Raw genomic sequence first — 21,100 nt, forward strand, 5'->3', positions numbered from 1 at the left:
GGACCCTAATTTAGTTCACATTAGAGCCATAGACCCCCATTTGATGAGTCTCTCTGACCCAAATATGAGAATATTTTTATTGTTAGATATGATTTTGTCCAGAATCCCACGACTATCTGTATTGTAGGTAGAGAGATAACAGTGGAACTATGATCAAAACAGTCATTCTTCTACATTCTCTGATTGTGTTAACTTCTTGTAAATGAAATAATGGTGAAATTTAACAATGCATCAATTTTCTGGGGACCCCCTGGAACCCCCTCAAGGACCCCTGGTGGTCCCCAGACCCCACGTTGAGAACCACTGATTTAGACTGATAAGACAGGTGTGCTTCTAAAATCTTGTCTAGTGCAGCTTTAAAATAGCATAATGTTACCGAGTACACACTGTGACCATGTTAAACATCAATAACTGAATACTAAACTACAAAAACAACATAGCCCACTTCAATAGAAACTACATTCTTCCCCTGCATGTGTTGTACTGCAGTGAGCTTCCAGATGACTCATACAGGATGAACACACACACACACACACACACACACACACACACACTGCAGCAGTCCAGCTGTGCATGCATCCGTCTCTCTGCGTGTGTTGAGAGTTGCAATACTTTCAGAGTGTGGAAATGTTTGTGATGGTGAAATCAATATTCTCTCTCTAGGGCTAGGTGGCCTACATAAAGAGATTAATGTGATAATGTGTGTGTGTGTTCATACAGAAGATATGTAGGAACACTGGAGGGAAAACACAGGACGCATGCATGTATCTGAATGTGTGTGTGTGTGTGTGTGTGTGTGTGGCTAAAGAACGAGCGAAACAAAGACAAATGGCAAATGAAATGTTAGAAATACTGATTTTTATTTGTGATCACTCATGTACGCTAGAAACAATGGGCTGTCAATACATGTTCGCCTACGCACAAAAAACTGCAGCATAATAATCAATGAATATGAATCATACCGGCAGAGAATGTATATTTTTGTGACATTTGAAAATCAACGTAAACATTGAAAAGCTGAAATTGTGATCATTAAGTTATAGTGTTTGATAAGCATAGTGAAACTGAGTGTTGATTTGGAAGATGATTTTTTTTTTGTTTTTTCATTTCCGAGCCACTGGGGAAGCTTGGCTGCTGTATGGACGGTCAACAAGCTTATCGGCTTTAGAAAAGTCGGCCACTTTCTCGCGGTCCTCTGCTGTCAGCGGCCAATCAGATTTCTGCTTTTCCTTGTTTCCCTTTCATTTCAGGAACATTAATTCTGCCTGTGTAACATGCAGAACGGACACATACTGTAGTCGATTCCAGCTGTTCAAAAGCTCCCCAGCTCTCTACAACGTTTATCGGTAACACTTTACAATAAGGGTACATTATTTAATAGTCATCTTTATAAACTATTAAATAATGTATAAATTAATACCTTAGTTAACATGAACACCATTAGTAAATGATTACGACACATTAGTTAACTGTAAATTAAAGGTTAGTTAATGCTTAATAAGCATTAACTAACCCTTAATTAACAGTTAACTAATGTGTAATTTACTAATGGTGTTCATGTTAACTATACCTACCTAACTATACCAATACCTTAGTTAACATGAACACCATTAGTAAATGATTACCAGACACATTAGTTAACTGTTAGTTAAGGGTTAGTTAATGCTTATAAGCATTAACTAACCCTTAATTAATGTACCCTTATTGTAAAGTGTTACCTGTTTATTTGAAAGTCGACAGAAATAAACGGCTCATAAACGACGCTTGGAGAACGGTCGCATCCGTTGTTTGGGTCGAACGGTGAGCTCTGAAATCATCTATTGAGGTTTTTTTCTGTTTATTTTAGATTAATGTTAGCTAATCAGCGCTTCCCTAGCTACCTGCGTTAACTCATGAGAACATAACGTTAAGAAAGTCGATACCGAAGCGGCGAAAAATATGTGATTTACCGCTGCATAGATGCGACCGGAGCCTCTGTCCCCTGCGATCAGTCAGAATAGAGAGACCCATGGACCAAGTTGCTTGTAGTTAGTACAAGCAAGTTTCTCTTGGATTTAAAGGGAGGGTCGCTCTGCTGCACGGTCCTGACAGCGTTTTTAACACTCCAAAAGGTTTCCAATATTCTCATTACACCAGTCTGGACAGACGAGGGAAACAAGTTCTGTTTCAACGCATCAGATGGCCCGTTTATGTCATCACACCCAGAACGACGCTTTGAAAAACAGAAAAAAAACGGAAACAGTTTGGTTTTGTACATTGATAAACTCGATCCCGCTAGCAGAAAACATCTTTGAAATGCTGCCTGTAGTTTGCTCTGGATTTCGAGGTTCACTCTTCGACCAGCGGCGGAGGGGAAAGCTTGAGCTGGAAATTCTCGCTGTGGAAAATGCTTCCCGCTCCCGGTTGGGCGGGGTTTAGAAGCCCCGCCTTCTCGTTGCTATGGCAATGGGAGAGCTCTGAAAGGATGGCCAACTGGAAGAGAGAGAGAGAGAGAGGGAGAGGAGAACAATTAACAAGTGTGAAAACACCTCTTCCACATTCATTATTCCTCCCTCCCTTCTCTCATCCGTCCATCCATCGCCTTTTATCTGTCTCTCTCCTGGTCTCATTCCCATTCTGGTCACATGCAAGTGCCTGTCACACACACACACACACACACACACACACACACGCACTCACTTACATCATTATGTAGAGTACCTGCATCAGTGACATGACAGAGATGCAGAACAAAAGAGGACTGATAGGTAGGAATAGAAAGTAAAAACAGAGAAAGAACAGATGGTGTGATGGAGCAGAGGCAGGAATGTAATGGAGGATAAACCTTGTTTTGTAAACATGGTTATTTAAACAAACTATAACCCCGGATGTCATCGCGTCTTTCTTTTTTCCATGATTCATGGTGACAGTGTAGGAGATATGGATCTTGTGCTGTGTTGTGTATGATGTATTGTATGTATTGTATTGTATTGTGTTGTGTTGGACTACTGTCTGCAAAGCCCCTCGGGGACATTAAAGGTTTTTTTCAGTTTACCCACCTTTTTATTTGCGGAATAGACAGGCTATCTGCAGGTTTCAGAAAGCCAGATAGAAGACTTTTAAAGCCTTTTTAATGCTACATGGAACTGGATTTTAGATCAATTTATACAACAACATAAAGAAACAACGCTATCAAAACCAGCCTAACATAGATAATGAAAGTTGTGAAACTATAAATTGGAAGATTTAGCACAAAGAAATTTTGCATTACATGGTGAAAAAATAAGACCTCTAATAACTGGATTTTAGGATTTTGAACACTTTTTAAGGCCTTGAATTTAGCTAATTTATTGTAAGGTTCTACTTTAGACTAATGGATACGCTGATCGAGTTTGCAACAAGGTTGAGACAAATCTTTATTCCATAAATTCATAATATAAACCATGTGGTATCAAACCCATGTAGGTTATATGAAGATTGGGTATAATTGATTTTTGACTATATTATTGACTGTTTGCCTTACAATGATTGTCGTATTGCACCTTTCTTTTCATTCACCGCTACATCGACGGGCCGGAAAGAGGAAGATCGAAAATAGGAAGAGAGAGAGAGAGAGGAGAATGAGAGGAGAACAGACCGAGTGAGGGGGAAAGCTGATGGAAGGAGGGAGCAGAGGAGGGACGGAGACAAAGAGACAAATGGAAGAACAGCGGATCTGTTAAGGGGCTTTTTATGTCCGAGAGAGCTGCACCAGCTAACAGATAGATAGATAGATAGATAGATAGATAGATAGATAGATAGATCCAGGGACTAAATCCAAAGATCTACTTTAATTGCCACCACCACAAAATACAATACAAGTCTAGAGTATGGGTTACTGTGATCTCAGTCCCTTTGAGTAATCCTTTGGTTTGTGATAAAATAATGCTCCATTTACATATGTAGGTATGTGGTTTTGCATATGTGTGTGGTTTGTTCATATAGACGCACACAGGATCTCACAAATAAGGAAGGAAAAGGAGAACGACACTTTAAAGAGCTGTATTCCAGTCTACTTAATGCTCTGCAGGTCGGGAGCAAACTGAAAACTAATTATGAGCGGTCCTGTATCACGTGATCATTCTAATTAAAGGGCAAGCTGACAAATTGAGTCTCTAGGGAACACCGGAATTCTTAACAGTCTCTAAGAGATAACAGGGAGTTTTTTAACACTGAACCAATTCCTGATATTTGGTCATGGCAATATCAGTGCAACCACCCACCAACTGAATGCTGTGTTTTACAAATTAGCAAAGATGTCAAACCTAAAAAAAAAAAAAAGACCACTGGCCAAAAAGTAAATAAATCAGCCATAGATAAATGGTTTGACAATGACTGCATGAAAGCCAGAAAACTCTTGAGGAAGCTGTCAAATGAAAAACACAGAGACCCTGCAAATCAAGAGGTTCCAATTCAATACTGTCTGGCTCTCAAGAATTATAAAACAATGCTATGGGACAAAAAGCTACTTGCATGTCCAGGCAATTAACTAAAATTGAAAATGCAGCAAATCAAAATAGATTCTGGGACCTGTGGAAAAACATTAAAGATGTCCTGCCATTAAACATGGCAACATATGGAAATTATATTTTGAATTCTTATATGAAAACCCAGAATATTCCACCTTGAATCCTACCCAAAAAGAAATGGTAAACCAACTAGCTAAATTGGAAGATTCAGTAAAAAGTAATCAAAACCAATTGGACTCACCAATACTTACAGAGCTGAGATGCTGAAATACAGCAGTCCCAAGTTACAACTGGCTATTCTAAAATTATTCTGAATTCTGGGAAATTCCCCGAGATCTGGAACAAAGGAATAATCACCCCTATATATAAGAGCGGGGACAAATTTGACTCTAATAATTACAGAGGAAATCTGTGTGAACAGTGATCTGGGGAAAGTATTTTGTAGTATAATAAACAACAGACTATGAACTTTCTTTTCAAACTCACAACGTACTCAACAAATGTCTAATAGGATTCCTACCCAAACACAGAACAACAGCTCACATCTACACCCTCCACACTCCCATCAAAAAGCATGTGTATGAAAAAAGCAGAGGGAAAATATTTGCCTGCTTTGTAGATTTAAAAACTCTATTTGGCACAAAGGACTACTCTTCAAATTCATTCCAAGTGGTGTTGGATGTAAAATCTATGATATGATACACTCAGTGTACTCAGAAACAAAATGCTGTGCTAAAATTGGCCAAAAATGAACAGCATACTTCAACCAAATCAGAGGAGTGAGGCAAGGCTGCAGCCTGAGTCCAACACTCTTTAATATTTATATTGAGTTAGCAGCACTGTTAGAGAAATCTGACATCCCAGGACTTTCCTTGGAAGAGCAGGAGGTCTGTTACAGACTCTGTCAGACTCTGTCACTCCATACACATATTGTCAAAATTGGCCACTGAAAACAAATGTGGATAAAACAAAAATCATGATTTTCCAGAAGAAAGCCAGATCTCAAGGGAAGAAGTACCAATTCACACTTGGGGAAAATGCAATAACACACAACAGCACCCATACATATTTAAGATTGAAGATTGAAGTCTGCGGTCCCTTAATGAAGTGTGACTACAGAAGCTGGGATAAAACCCCAATAGAGCAGCTCCATCTTCAATACTTTTACATGCTATTGTTGGTGTATATAGAATCTGTAGAATTGTTTGTTTATTATCCATTACTTATTTGACTTTATCCTTTGCAAATGCTTTGGCAACATAGATCCTTTCTGTCATGCCAATAAAGCAGACTTGAGAGACATTACTGCATAATAAAAACATACTGTATCGCTGTATGCTAGCACATAGCAACTCCTTGCCTTAACAGCAGTTGAGGTTCAGAGCAGACTTACTGTGTGTGTGTGTGTGTGTGTGTGTGTGTGTGCGTTGTTGAATCTGTTCACCAACGTGTTAAATGTCAGTTTTCAGTCTATTTTCGTGGCCTCATGCAAATGAATGGGAAGTAAAAATCTGAACACGACAAACTCATCCAGCTGCATCTGATCTTGGTGAGTATTTTATATTCTGGTTTTCATGGCGGTCAAGTGCCGAATAACCCCCATGTTAAAACTAAGTGGAATATTGCTTTAAGATTGAGATAAGATAAGATAAGACAATGCGTGTACAATCTTCTTTTCAACTGGTGTCTAACCTCAGACAGGCTCCAGGAAGCCGGTGCCTGTACTATCTAAGCAGAGAACTTGGTATGTGGCCAGCTTGCCTTAGTCTATTGCCTACCATGTCCCAGGCCAAAAGGAGAGGCTTAAAGGTCTATGCAATTTTCGCATGTTGGTGGCCCCCGAATGGCAACCACGGGTAACGATTTTAATTTTAAGGACCGCAATAACTAGAAACCATATAACATGATTTCAATAAACTGCAGACAGCCCTGGCCAGTCTGTGAAGCGACAAGAGATGCAAAAGATCGAATGTTTTCCACAGGAAATGGAAATGTCTTCATTTGCGTTAGCTGGATACTTTCATTTTGCTGACAAAGCTGATGTTTTCCAGTTTCAATTCATCTCCCGCTCCTCGCCCCATCGGGTCTTTTCTTGGAACGATCATTTCCTGTCATCTAGAATAGGACTAGACAGGATCAAAGAATGGGCAATTGGCAATCAGACTCTCACTGATCACTCCCCTATGAGTGTAGCAATCTTCCCCGCTTACATAGACCACGCATGCAGACACTGGCAGCTAAATTCTTAATTGTGAGCAGTCCCTCTTTAGCTGATTACATTACAGAGAAATGGAAAACCTTTTTGATTGAGAATGAAACATTAGAGGTGAGCCCCTCTACCCTGTGGCAGGCATAGGAGGTGCTATTATATCCCTCTGTACATCTCAGCACAAAAGAAAGAAGCTCTTAAGAACCGACCAGAGCTGGAGAGGACAATTTCAGGACTTTCAGGAGAATTTAACTCTACACCCTCCAAGACACTGGCAAGACAAAAAATAAGCTACTAAATGCTAATTTCTGATGACTTTTAGGATTACTCTGGTGCTGGTCACAAGCTATCAGAATTACAAGATTGAGCAAAATAAAGTACAAAGTATTAATTTATTAAGTGCAAATTAACAAAGGGCAGCCCCACCAGGTACACAACTAATTACAATTATACCAGTGTTGCCAACTTGTTTCCAAGGAAAGTAGCTATTGGCTGCTCAAGAAGTTGCTAGAAGTCGCCGGATGACATCATATGCTAATTTGCATATCAATATATATCCTACAGTCTCCGCTTGCAGCAGAGGGAGGGGGGCTACACTGTGTGTGGGAAGCGCTGTGATCATCAGACCTCTCTGGATGACAAGCAAGTAGAGCAAACCGGCATCAGCCGTACCAATTTATTGGCAAATGCTTTGGGATTCAACACTTTAACATTGTTCCCCATGGTCAGAAAAAGTTGCCAGATTTGTCGCTAGTCGCTTTTGAGAAATAAAGTCGCCAGGGGGTTCTGAAAAGTCGCTAAATCTAGTGACAAAGTCGCCAAGTTGGCAATACTGACTGTGACTAGCGAATTGATTGGCTCCATTTCTATAGGCGCTTGCTGCCTTTTGTTGACAGTCGATGCACGTGCATCCAAACGCGCATCCACAGCATCAGATGTTCGCACTCTATTGTCTTTCTATGGAAGTCGCTTTGAGTAGGCAGGCTCTCGACCCCCCCCCCCCCAAAAAAAAAAAGAAAATCTCATCGGATCTGCATGAATCACGTAAGTGGCCTATTTTGGATTCAAAACGGCAAATTTCACCGAAATTTGACAAGTTTGCATGCCTGACAAATCCACTGATACAAGTAAGACTATGAATATTTTTTCAATCCAAATCTGTATTCATTAAAATACATGGAATAATCTGTTTTTGAGGACATATACACTGATTAGGAATGGGGAATCTCCAAGCCTGATGGCTTTTGAAATAGTAGGTCCCCTTACTGCAGAAGAGGATTAGGGCCACGCGAAAATTGTATTAGTTTGGATTAACAAACTCAGAATTCTCAGAATGCTGAGTTTATTCTCAGAATTCATACTTTATAAACTCAGAATCCTGAGAATAAACTCAGAATTCTGACTTTATAAACCCCCGTCCAACTGGAGCAGAGGTAAAATATGGAAAGAATGTCAAAATCGCGACACACACAGATACAAAAAAAACAAACAACAACGCCTCATATCCCATTTGGAGTTTGCCAAAAGGCACGTGGGAGACACAGTAAACATGGAAAAAGGTTCTCTAGACCAGTGGTTCTCAATGTGGGGTCTGGGGACCACCAGGGGTCCTTGAGGGGGTTCCAAGGGGTCCCCAACAAATTGATCTATTGTTAAGCTTCAGCATTATTTCATTTACAAGAAGTTAACACAATTAGAGAATGTAGAAGAACGACTGTTTTGATCATAGTTTCACTGTTATCTCTCTACCTGCAATACAGATAGTCATGGGATTCTGGACAAAATCATATCTAACAATAAAAAATATTCTCAGATTTGGGTCCAAGAGACAAAATCTCATCAAATGGGGGTCTGTGGCCCTAATGTGAACTAAATTTGGGGTCCTTGATATGAAAAAGGTTGAGAATCACGGCTCTAGACTGATGAGACCAAAATTGTACTTTTTGGCCTTAGCGCAAAATGCCATGTGAGCAATTTTGCCAAGAAAATGGGCAAAATTGCAGGATCCAGATGTACAAAGCTGGTAGAGATTTAGTTAATTTTATTCACTGCTATACCTCCTTGATATGTACAATATAACTAACATCTCATGCAAATGGGAAAGCAACTTAGGCAGTGAATATATTGAGGACGTCTGGCAAGAAGCTGGTCGGGTCAACTGTCACATGTAACAGATTCACAGTATTCCTACTTTATGCAGTAAACGTCACACTGATCTTGGGGGTAATCTCCACTGATTTTTGGAGTGTATCTCACAGTTCTGAAGCTTCGTTGCCTGTGAATTGAGCAATATCTTTGAGGCTAAAATGAAGAACAATCTGGTGCTCTATTCTGGGCTCGCTCTCTAGGGAACTTAAACTGCTATGTGATTTAACTGCTACCCCTCGCCTGTAAATACTTTTGAATAAACTGGGTTAAAGAAACTCCACACACTGCCACACTCGTATAGAGAGCTCATGGAAGAATAGGTGCAATGTTAAAGGGCAATGAATGGTCATTTCTAGCATAATGGTCACCTCTCCTTGATTATCTCCCTTCTGAACTAACTTTGCTCCCTTTAAAAGGGCCAATGAGCTTTAGAGTGGAAACTGCTGTTTTATGTGAATTGGGAGTGGGTAAGACGATAAGATAAGATATAAAAAACAAACCAAAACCCACACATACATAATTTAACACCAATAAAAAGAACGCAAAGCAACCCATTGCACAACCCCATCGCAACTGTGCGCTTCCTCTTTGAGTTTAATTGGCGGATTTCAGTCTTTAAAGTGAGACAAAACAAACAGGAAATTTTATTTTTTGATAAATAATATGGATATTTTCCTATGTATATTGGACTGAATATGTATGTCTATGTAAGGTGAACTTGTATATAACCCATGTTTAGTTTAGTTTTGATATGTTTGTGTTATTTATGTTAGTTATTTTCAGTATTGTTATTATTATTATTTCAATTTGTTTTGATTTATTTTTATACATATTTTCATGCTGAATTGTTCTGATATATAAAACTCTACAAAAATTGTAACCCCTTGTAAAGGAAACTGTCAACCTATGTTTAAATATTTTTGATATAAAAGGGGATGTGAGAAATAACCAAACAAGTTTAAAAAAAATAATAATTGGCGGATTTCAGAAAATGAGGACCTAATTGATGCAATCGAGGCATTCATTCAATCAGTTATCCTGCATCAAACAATGCAGGTTTATGCACCATGCACCATAATATAAATTGAGTGCAACTGTACACTGATTTTATTCTTTTCAAAACTAAACGTTCCATAAAAACCGAAGCTAAAAGTCACAGTGATCAGATGTGATCAGGTGGAGCTAAGTGTCTTCTATATCTGATATGACCTGTAGCTATTCTGAAGAGGCGGTTGAAATTCCATATCCTGTCACTGCAATACAAGCAACTGTGTAAGTATGTCTGTGACTATGACAGTGCGCAACTCTTGTGACAGCTCATGTGACAGCAGAAAACTGACCGGGATAGTAATGAGGAAACGGAGAAAGACATAGAAAAAGGGAAGATGAAAGAAAGGGAATTCACAAAGCTGACCAACAGGCAGAGAAGTAAGACAGTAGACAGAGGAAAAAAATAGATTGAAAGAACTAAAGGAAAGGGGATTTTCGATTGTTCTCGAAGATGTTACGCAAGGGGAAGTGTGCTTGAGTGTGTTCAAAGAATTGGTCACACTATTCATCTCTCTTTCACAGTCAAGAGACTGAGGAGGAGAAGGAATTTAATGCTGAGTGAGAGGAGAGTAGGGAGAAGTAACAAAATGAGAATGACAAGTAGAAGAAGCAAGAGAAGAAAGAGGAACAGAGGAAGGACCTTTAGTTGCCTCCATCAAACACACACACACACACACACACACACTCATGGTGCGCACCCTGGATGGTCCTCTGTATAAACAGCGTAGCTGGTCCCAGGACTGTTCCTGCTGGGGGTCCAACGTCGCCTCTATGAACACCTGGAACACAGCAAAGAACCATGGGAACTGTAGTCAAATCACAGATGCAGAGATGTACCTTGTTTATCCTGACATCTTGGGAAGGGAGGTCATTGTAGAAGAATGCAAAGAGTGCAACAAACAAATGTAGCAGCAGAATGCACTGCAAAATGACATCAGACTTTGGCTCTATTGAAATGGATGAGGGGTAACAATGACCCTGAAATTTCATAAAATGCCAGTGACACTGGGAGAATAAACAATATACCTTGATGTGCATCAACAGCATCCCTTTTTGAACAAGGGTTTTGATGGAACTGCCCGTCCCCACATCCCTCAGTACCAGTTACTGGGATGCAGTGGAAAGACAACATTCATTAAAACTAGTGGAGCATAATGGTGATTTGGTTGTGTTTTTGTTTACTGATTTATTTCCTTGTAATAAAATAATTTTATGGCTAACAAATTGCTGAGCTACCCAAGCATATTGCATTAATCTTGATAAAAAAAATGCTTATTTTGGTCATTATAACAAGATCTTTTCTTGTATAACAACATTACAGGAAAATTATAATTATGTTATAACAAGATCTCAACATTACAAGGTAGAATTTGGTTTCAGAATTGTAACTTCTTATTTGCAAGTGAAGCGGAAACCCAAATATGTTGCTAATCCCAAAATGTGTCATGCTTTATGTGAAATAACACATTTTAACATCATTCAGGTTGATTATGTTATATATCAATAACGATGACATAGAAAAATGTGCGTATGGACATGTTTTACAGGGTTAGAAGTTTCCCCTTTAATTTTCCCTTCACTCGCAAATAAGAAGTTACGAATCAGAAACCACATAATTATGAGAAAAGCTCTCATTACAAAGAAAATATCTTGCTATAATGAGGGAATTGGAGAATTTTTTTTTCCAAAAGATGAATGCAAATATGCTTCATATGTCACCACCTGCTGTACTGTGTGTGACATCACCCAGCACCAAAGATCAGCCAATAGCAGATGGCCAGTTCAGTACCCTACTTTTCACCATTAGATGTCAGGCGTCACCACAAATTTGGGTTTGGGGTTTAGTTCCTCTTTAAATGATGTCACCTTGTTTGTTTCTAATGGGGTATCTACTGTGTGACAGTTTGGCCTTGCTAGCTGTACAGATGTCCCAAATATTAAGTGAGTTTACCAAGATAGGTTTCCACATCATCAGAAATACAATAGCGGTTACAGGCTTTGAAAATAGAGAACTAGCCTATATTAAATTGAGAAATAAACTCAAATTTACTTTTTCTATAAATACATAAATGAAATCATGGGTTATACATGGACACAAAGACATATTTCTTGTGATCCAATATTCATTAAAAAATAATATTACAGGTAAGGCTAATAAATGTTAACTTACAGATGGAATACAGGGAGATATGTGTGGTTCACATGCCCCTCTTCCAAAGGACAAAAAAAGGCAAAACTCATTTCAAGTCATTGTGTGAAACACCAGATGTCAATCCAGACAGGATTAAAAAGACAATACAGTAGGTAGGTAATTTCAGAGAATTACTGACAAATAATATTAATAGTCTATTAATAGGGGGGAATCTGGGGACAGCGCACCAAATCTGGGGACTGCCCTGGTCACCCTACTACAGCACCTTTTTTCACCAAAGTTAAGAGTTCTGACCAAAGTTAGAGTTCTGTAGAGTTCTGTCCAAAGTTAAGAGTTCTGACCAAAGTTAGAGTTATGTAGAGTTCTGACCAAAGTTAGAGTTCTGTAGAGTTCTGACCAAAGTTAGAGTTTTGTAGAGTTGTAGAGTTCTGACCAAAGTTAGAGTTCTGTAGAGTTCTGTCCAAAGTTAGAGTTCTGTAGAGTTCTGACCAAAGTTAGAGCTCTGTAGAGTTCTGACCAAAGTTAGAGTTCTGTAGAGTTCTGTCCAAAGTTAGAGTTCTGCAGAATTGTAGAGTTCTGACCAAAGTTAGAGTTCTGTAGAGTTCTGACCAAAGTTAGAGTTCTGTTAGAGTTCTGTAGAGTTCTGACCAAAGTTAGAGTTATGTAGAGTTGTAGAGTTCTGACCAAAGTTAGAGTTCTGTAGAGTTCTGTCCAAAGTTAGAGTTCTGTAGAGTTCTGACCAAAGTTAGAGCTCTGTAGAGTTCTGACCAAAGTTAGAGTTCTGTAGAGTTCTGTCCAAAATTAGAGTTCTGCAGAATTGTAGAGTTCTGACCAAAGTTAGAGTTCTGCAGAGTTCTGACCAAAGTTAGAGTTCTGTAGAGTTCTGTCCAAAGTTAGAGTTCTGAGTTCTGACCAAAGTTAGAGTTATGTAGAGTTATGTCCAAAGTTAGAGTTGTAGAGTTCTGACCAAAGTTAGAGTTCTGTAGAGTTCTGACCAAAGTTAGAGTTCTGCAGAGTTCTGTAGAGTTCTGACCAAAGTTAGAGTTCTGTTAGAGTTCTGTAGAGTTCTGACCAAAGTTAGAGTTCTGTAGAGTTCTGACCAAAGTTAGAGTTCTGAAGTGTTCTGACCCCAAATCCCAAAGAGCAAGCTTTAGGCACAGTAGCAAGGAAAAACCCACTAGCTTTCAGCAGGAAGAAACGTTGAGAGGAACCATCCATTTGGTTCAGTTTGGACAGTAACATATTGGTGGCTCCAAACATAGACCGGGTTGTTGTGCCAAAGTCAGTATCCCCCCGCCTCAATGAGTGTGATGTATGTGCATTTGCTTTGGTGCCATCGTGTGGCAATAATGATCAACAACAGCACAAACATAAATCTTTTTCCTCTCTCCCCATGAGTATCATGGGATTTCAAAAGAAAATGTCACTGGTCTGGGAGTCTAAGTGTGACAAACACATTTTACAAAGTCAATATGGTGCATCACAGTGCCTTATATAGCCATATATATACTTTCGGGCTATATATACTTTCGGGCAGAGCTGCAGTACCGCGACCAGCCACTTGATTTTCGTGTCATCTCCACCATGGTCTCATTTGTTTAAGGCAATTAATTTGACAATGATATACTGATATATTTAACAGGCAGTTAGGATACAACATACAATACAGGGCTCTGACAAAACCATACCTTTTTCCCATGAGCCTCTGCTCCTCCGTCACGATGCACTGATGTAACACGAGTCTGAAATAAGGAAATGGGGAGGGACGGGGGTATTAGGCTTGTTGGCTACAGGAAGTCAGTCAGCCAGTCTGAAAATTAACTCTCTTCATATTGTGGACTCTGTGTTTACCTGTACATATGTAATTATGTGTGTGTGTATGTGTGTGTGTGTGTGTGTGTGTGTGTGTGTGTATTAAGTACCACTATCATTGTGCTGTGACTGGCTCATTTTTTTTTTTTTTTAAGTAGCATATTCATTAATGTTTCATTCATCAGACCTACTTTCTGTCTCATTCACTCCCTGCTCTCTCTACTTGCAGACGGAAGTAGAGAAAGGAAGAATTAATGAGGAATTCAGCAGGAATTCATGGTTGACACAAAACATTTCTAAGAAAATTTCTTTGTCTTGTCTTAACATTTCTTTTTGCATTCCAGCAAACACACTATAATTTACTGATTGGCCACTTAACAGCTATCAACTCACTGATTTTAGTGGCATGACTTTTTACAATATTGCCAAAGCGCTATAAAAAAATGTACATAAAAAACCCCATCAAACAACAGTTTGTCCATTGAAACCAGACTGAGATGATTATTTGGCTTGAAAATATTTAGTATACAACAGTACATAACCATCAATAACTATAATATGAATTATAATATAATGTAAGTATTTCAAGGGGCAGCAGCAACAGAGCTGCTTTCAATGTTAGTGTGATGGAAAGGTATTTAGTTTTATACTTTAGTTTTTGAACACAGTAACAATGACAAAGACTAGTAACGATAAAAGCAATGCATCCATGCTGTAGGCCAGTGGTTCTCAACCTTTTTCATATCAAGGACCCCAAATTTAGTCCACATTAGGGCCACGGACCCCCATTTGATGCGATTTTGTCCCTCAGACCCAAATCTGAGAATATTTGTACTGTTAGATATGATTTTGTCCAGAACTCCATGACTATCTGTATTGTAGGGAGAGAGATAACAGAGAAACTATGATCAAAATAGTCAGTCTCCTACATTCTATAATTGTTCTTGAAAATGAAAAATGAAATAAAATGACTAAATGAAATAATGAAGTTTAACGATTCATCAGTTTGCTGGGGACCCCCTGGGATGCCCTCAAGGACCCCTGGTGGTCCCCGGACCCCATGTTGAGAACCACTGCTGTAGGCTATTTATTATTAATGCAGTTGTTTAACTGAATATTAAGCTTATCTTCCCTCGCTTGGTTTGGTTCTACTGACTGTAGATTGACCAGAGTGATGCTTGTAGTACGCAATCGTTTAATTGTCTAAACTAGAAATAACCGCCTCGCGGTTGTACGCCTCCGCCAATAAACTTTGTTTTATCATTGCAAGGACAGTCTTTATTTATTGAACATATATAATTAATGTGATTATTAGGTCAACTTAAAGGATTTTGGTGTCTGCAAAAGTAAGTGACAGCACTTCCACCGTTTTTGTAGAATGACCCAAGATTGTTTTCTCAGCTACAGTGGTAAGCAAAACATTATGATGTCACAGTGAAGTTGACCTTTGAACTTTTGGAGATAAAATGTCATCACTTCATCATTTTATCCTATTAGACATTTATGTGAAATTTTGTCATAATTAGCGTATGAATTCTTGAGTTATGGCCAAAAACGTCTTTTGTGAGGTCACAGTGACCTTGACCTTTGACCTTTGACCACCAAAATCTAATCAGTTCATCCTTGAGTCCAAGTGGATGTTTGTGCCAAATTTGACAAAATTCCCTCAAGGCGTTCCTGAGATATTGCGTTCACGAGAATGGGACGTACAACCCGAAAACATAAAAAAAAAAAATCCATGACAAAATATTGGATTGGGAGTATGACTCTGTACCATTACATAAACACAAATGCACACACACACACACCTGTGCTAGGGAGGTGCTGCGGCCTCTTCCCGGTTCGCCGGAGGCCCCGCCCCTGCCTCCCTGGTTGGAGGAGCACTTGTAGCAGCTCCAGCCCTGTTGGCGCTCTGAGGTGAGGCCCCGCCCACAGTCCTTCTGCTGCAGACACTGGCAGTGGTAGAGGTGGCCACAGCTGACAACACACACACACACACACACACAGACACTTAAAGTGGATACAGACAACTTTTCAACTTTCCCCCGTTGTCCCCCTCTAGTGTTTCCAAGTGGTATTGTTGTTTGCGCTGCTGTTGCAAAGACAACCGGATCTCTTCTGTTAGAGCCTAGCTCTGTGCAACAGAACAAACCATCTGTCTGCTTATCAACTCCTTGATCATAACACAATATAGTAACTTTCACCACTGCTCATTTTAGAAAGGCCACTGCAAGAAAACGTGTTCTTTGTTTAGATTATCAAACGGACAATGGATCATTTGTTTGTTTCTGGCTGCTAGCGTTAGCGTTAGCTAGCGTTAGCAACATGGCTGACGTTGCTAACGCTAGCTAACGCTAGCAGCCAGAAACAAACATAGTTAGATGTTTGTTTCTTTTGTTCCAGAAACAAACATAGCTGTTTGTTTCTGGCTGGTCCTGGCTTCCTTGTAGCTCCTGGTTTGTTTTCTGGCTGCTAGCGGTAGCGTTAGCAACATGGCTAACGCTACCGCTAGCAGCCAGAAACGTTAGCAACATGGCTAACGCTACCACCAGCAGCCTAACTGTCCAAACTACTACTGTCCAAAGCAAGAAACAATCCCAATTTGAACTAGAAACCCCGATCTCAGTGCTATGATAGAGGATAGTGTTTCCACTGTCACTGCGGTTGTTTGTTTGTTTTTTTTTGTTTTTTTTACTGGGGATAGCTACCTTTTTTTTTTTTTTTTTTACTGGGGGTAGCTACCTTTTTTTTTTTTTTTTTAACTGGGGATAGCTACCTTTTTTTTTTTACTGGGGATAGCTACCTTTTTTTTTTTTTTTTAAACTGGGGATAGCTACCTTTTTCTTTTTTTTTTTACTGGGGATAGCTACCTTTTTTTTTTTTTTTTTTTTTTTTACTGGGGATAGCTACCTTTTTTTTTTTTTTTTAACTGGGGATAGCTACCTTTTTTTTTTTTTTTTTACTGGGGATAGCTACCTTTTTTTTAAATTTTTTTTTTAACTGGGGATAGCTACCGGACCTCTGTTGGTTGCGCAATGGATGACTCACTTCCTTTGTGCCGTAAGTCGAGCCTTCCTTGTCCCGGGAGATCGTACCCGGTGGCAGACAGAATTGCATAGTGAAAGCGAGGCTTATAGGGAACCAATCTAAACGCCGATGATGTCATTATTCTATAGCCGTTACACTGTGCAATCAACATTTACTTCATAATGATAAGTTAAAAGCAAAAAAGTTGTCTATAGAGTCTTTAAGTACTTGTAAATGTGTTTAGATGTGGGTTTTGTCATAGCGCTGTCTTGGGATACAGGAACATCCCTACCTGAATATGATAATTTCCTCAGCTGAGTCCTGCCTCCTCTTGTACTGCTGCAGACAGATGTTGCAGTGGTCTTGCCGTGGGTGGAGCCCCCTAGTGACAGCCGCTCGCAGGTGAGCCAGGGACCAGTGGAGGTCGTGGTTCAACAGGCTGGTGGTGGTTTCCAGTAAAGTCTAAAACCGAGAAACCGGCTTTATTAAATCGAGACACGCAAGCCTGTCTTTTTAACTGACGAGCACACAAAAGCTTCCTAGACATGAGATACAATAAAAAAAGAGGAAAGAAGAAAGGGATTAGAAGGAGAAGGATGGGGGCTGAGAAGGGAAAGGGAGGGGAAAAATACGGATTAAACGCTGTTACATGGACGCGGAGGAGGAGAAAACACCTTAAAACGCCATCATCAGAGCGGAGAGGTGGGCCGGCGAGAGAGAAGGGCAGAGGAGGGAAAAAAAGAGGGAGAGAAAAGAGAAGAGACCTATTCCCTATTAAGAAGAGAGTATGGCCTTGCCAGTAAAGCAGCTTTGAACTGTAAACTGATTTGTGAGGCGTGAGGGAAGACGGGGGGGAAAATGAAATGAGACCTGAAATGAGCATGCACGCGCACACACACACACACACACACACACACACACACACACACAAAGTATATGTCTGTGTCTCCCAGTCTTCTCTGTCAGATCAAATATGTTATTTCACACTATTTCATCAGCTTTATGACAAAGTGTGTGGGCTTGTGTGTGTGTGTGTGTGTGTGCATGTGTGTGTGTGTGTGTGTGTGAGTGTGCGTGTGAGTGAAAGAGAGGTAGCTGTGTCTCCTTGATGTTTCCTTTGATCCTGGACAGTTCAGTTAAAACGTGGAGGGAATGTGAATGACCCCGGCCAATGCTGGAAACCACAGAGCCGGGGCTGTAATCTGTGATGTCATCAACAGACACTTTCTGGGGTGGAGATTTGACAGCTGAGCTTTTGTTTCAGTGCAGACAGTTGTATGGCATGATGGTGGCATGTATATTTAATGAGGGGTACACTAGTCTACATGCCATGGCACTCTGTATATATGTATGACCTTCTCTAGACTGGTTAATGTGAATATGATGCACATTTGCACATCATGTTTACTGCTGTACACACATACCTGCTTCTTCAGTTTTCACACTTATTTATATTTTGCATAAAACAATATTGATAAGGGGTTCACTATTTCAGGCTGTATTCATATTAATTTAAAAAAATATATATTTTACAAGATTATTTTTATACATATCTATATTTATTTATGCCTATTGTCCCAGTTAATTGATGAGAGCATAGCCACCAAAATAATCCATGTGTCACAGGTAGATCATTGGCTCCGGTGCCACATGCTAACACTTTAGCATACACTATGTTGAGTGATTGTAGGTTTCATGCTAACACTTTAGCATACACTATGTTGAGTGATAGTAGGTTTCATGCTAACACTTTAGCATACACTATGTTGAGTGACAGTAGGTTTCATGCTAACACTTTAGCATACAGTATGTTGAAGATAGTATAGTAGGTTCCATGCTAACACTTTAGCATACAGTATGTTGAGTGATAGCAGGTTTCATGCTAATACTTTAGCATACACTATGTTGAGTGACAGTAGGTTTCATGCTAACACTTTAGCATACAGTATGTTGAAGATAGTATAGTAGGTTTCATGCTAACACTTTCGCATACACTATGTTGAGTGATAGTAGGTTTCATGCTAACACTTTAGCATAAATTATGTTGAAGACAGTATAGTAGGTTCCATGCTAACACTTAAGCATACAGTATATTGAAGATAGTATAGTAGGTTCTATTCTAAAACTTTAGCATACTATGTTGAGTGATAGTAGGCTTCATGCTAACACTTTGGCATACACTATGTTGAAGATATTATAGTAGGTTCCATGCTAACACTTTAGCATACACTATGTTGAAGATATAGTAGGTTCCATGCTAACACTTTAGCATACATTATGTTGAAGATATTATAGTAGGTTCCATGCTAACACTTTAGCATACACTATGTTGAAGATATTATAGTATGTTCCATGCTAACACTTTAGCATACAATATGTCGAGTGATAGTAGACTCCATGCTAACACTTGACTCGATTACTGTAATGTCCTGTTTTCTGGTCTACCAAACTCCAATATTAACACTCCTGTACAGGCCCACGGTTGAATTCCACTAGCTGTGGCCACAGTGATCCGTCGGAAAACAGACAGAATTATTGACGGATAGATTTCTGTCCATTGGGCTGTTTTGGAATGTCAACATGGTGGAGAGGCAGAAATAAAGCAGCCTAGCTTCACTCATAACGGTGCTACTTCATAGAAAAAAGTTAAATTTACTTGAACACATTGTTTTATCGCTCACATTGGGTTGAAAATAGGAAAGAATGTCTAGTTTCTTCTTTCTCAACATTTTCACAACACAACCTGTCAGCTCACCAGCTCAGATTAAACTGCCTGTGTCTGTCATTTGATTGTGCGTTTGTTTAATGTCATCTGGCTTCCCGTCCAAGCACCACCCAGCCGGAAAACTGGTCATAAGATGAACCGAGCCAGTAGTTTAAGCTCCTGAAACAGGGACAACCACCAGTACTGCCGGAGCGTGCGTTACACCGTCAAATTCACTCCCATAACAGCATTCCGGCCCAATGACCCCTTTGATAAAGCCTAGATTTGTTTCCTCTGTCAAGAGACTCGAGACTAGTGAGATCCAATATGGCATTATCAGTGTATGACACTGAATGTGGTGTTTAGCCCATAGGAGAGAGGCCATCTCTTAGGCAAAGACGCCCTCTAGAGGCCATGTCACGAAGCGACATTTCACTAAGCGTTACCTGACTGACTGACTGAATTGAATTTGCCGTGTGATGCCCTCGGCTGCGCTGTGGGAAAAACCTTCAACTTGTACAAAATACTGCTGCTAGAATATTAACTAAAACTACAAAATTTGTCATTACTATTACTATATTATTTTACCAATTATGTAATGGGAGGTAATTTATTTATTTTTAATCATTCTAATATTGTTTGTTCATTAATATGTATGTATCTATGTATATATTTTTTATAATATTGGATATTGTAAGTATGCATACATAATGTTTTTTTTTTTACTTTTATAAAATCTTAAAAACTCTGATCACATTACACCCGTTTTGACCTCCCTTCACTGGCTCCCTATTCAAGCTATACATACATACACGGGCTCATGCTGTCATATTTTTCTGACCTCATCATCTCTCTTTTAAGATGTGGGTATCCAAAGTTCATGAGGGGTGTGTGTGTGTGTGTGTGTGTGTGTGAGTGTGTCCAGTAGATCATGTATAATTGAGTTTATGTATGAAGCAATTAGCAGATAATGATGTGCTTCTGGAGCCCTACATTATAGGCAAGCTAAATAATGCATGTTAGCCTTTAGAGGAGCGTGCACACACACCCTCACACACACACACACACACACACACACACAGAGTGTGTTACCTGTTCGTAGTTAAAAGTCTCCAGCATGCCCAGAATGAGGCCTTGGATCTCTGCCAGCTTTCCTTTCCCATAAACCGGATCCTGACACACACACACACAAACACGCAGAGTGTCATGTAATTATAATAAATAACATATGACTGTAAATAAGGTATAGATCATTATCCATCAACTAAATGCCTAACCCATCTTTAATGCTCTTTTCAATGTAATGAACTAATAATCTGTGGCATTTTCATATAAATAGATCTCTGTTTTGCTACTCTTTCTACCACCAGTGATTTAACCTATAGCCACTTCATGAAAGCCTTTCTTCCTCTCCTCCTTTTCCCACCCTTTCTCTCTCTCCTCATCTCTATTTTCTGCCCCCACCTCCTTTCTATCTCTCTCTCAGAATGGAAGCCTGTCTGATGAGGAGC

The 21,100-nt window shown here is 39.5% G+C and overlaps 1 protein-coding gene across 5 annotated transcripts in view; it reads right to left on the reverse strand.

Annotated features, from left to right (window-relative positions):
- Window positions 1-863: 863 nt before the first annotated feature.
- The window catches only part of vps8 (VPS8 subunit of CORVET complex), a 74,636-nt gene continuing 54,399 nt past the window's right edge, over window positions 864-21,100 (reverse strand). For all 5 annotated transcript variants that reach the window (XM_071519966.1, XM_071519964.1, XM_071519965.1 and 2 more), the window contains 6 exons: window positions 20,682-20,762; window positions 17,178-17,347; window positions 15,667-15,835; window positions 13,735-13,788; window positions 10,593-10,673; window positions 864-2,472 (listed from right to left, as the gene is read on the reverse strand). In XM_071519966.1, coding sequence (XP_071376067.1) covers window positions 2,329-2,472; window positions 10,593-10,673; window positions 13,735-13,788; window positions 15,667-15,835; window positions 17,178-17,347; window positions 20,682-20,762 — 699 coding nt within the window. In that variant the 3' untranslated portion in view covers window positions 864-2,328. The remainder of the gene's footprint in view (window positions 2,473-10,592; window positions 10,674-13,734; window positions 13,789-15,666; window positions 15,836-17,177; window positions 17,348-20,681; window positions 20,763-21,100) is intronic.

This window comes from Centroberyx affinis, unplaced genomic scaffold (assembly GCF_046629955.1).
Source record: "Centroberyx affinis isolate AG114_WGS23_722 - 3 ecotype Tasmania unplaced genomic scaffold, CSIRO-AGI_Caff_v1 ptg000754l_1, whole genome shotgun sequence".
Taxonomy (NCBI): domain Eukaryota; kingdom Metazoa; phylum Chordata; class Actinopteri; order Beryciformes; family Berycidae; genus Centroberyx; species Centroberyx affinis.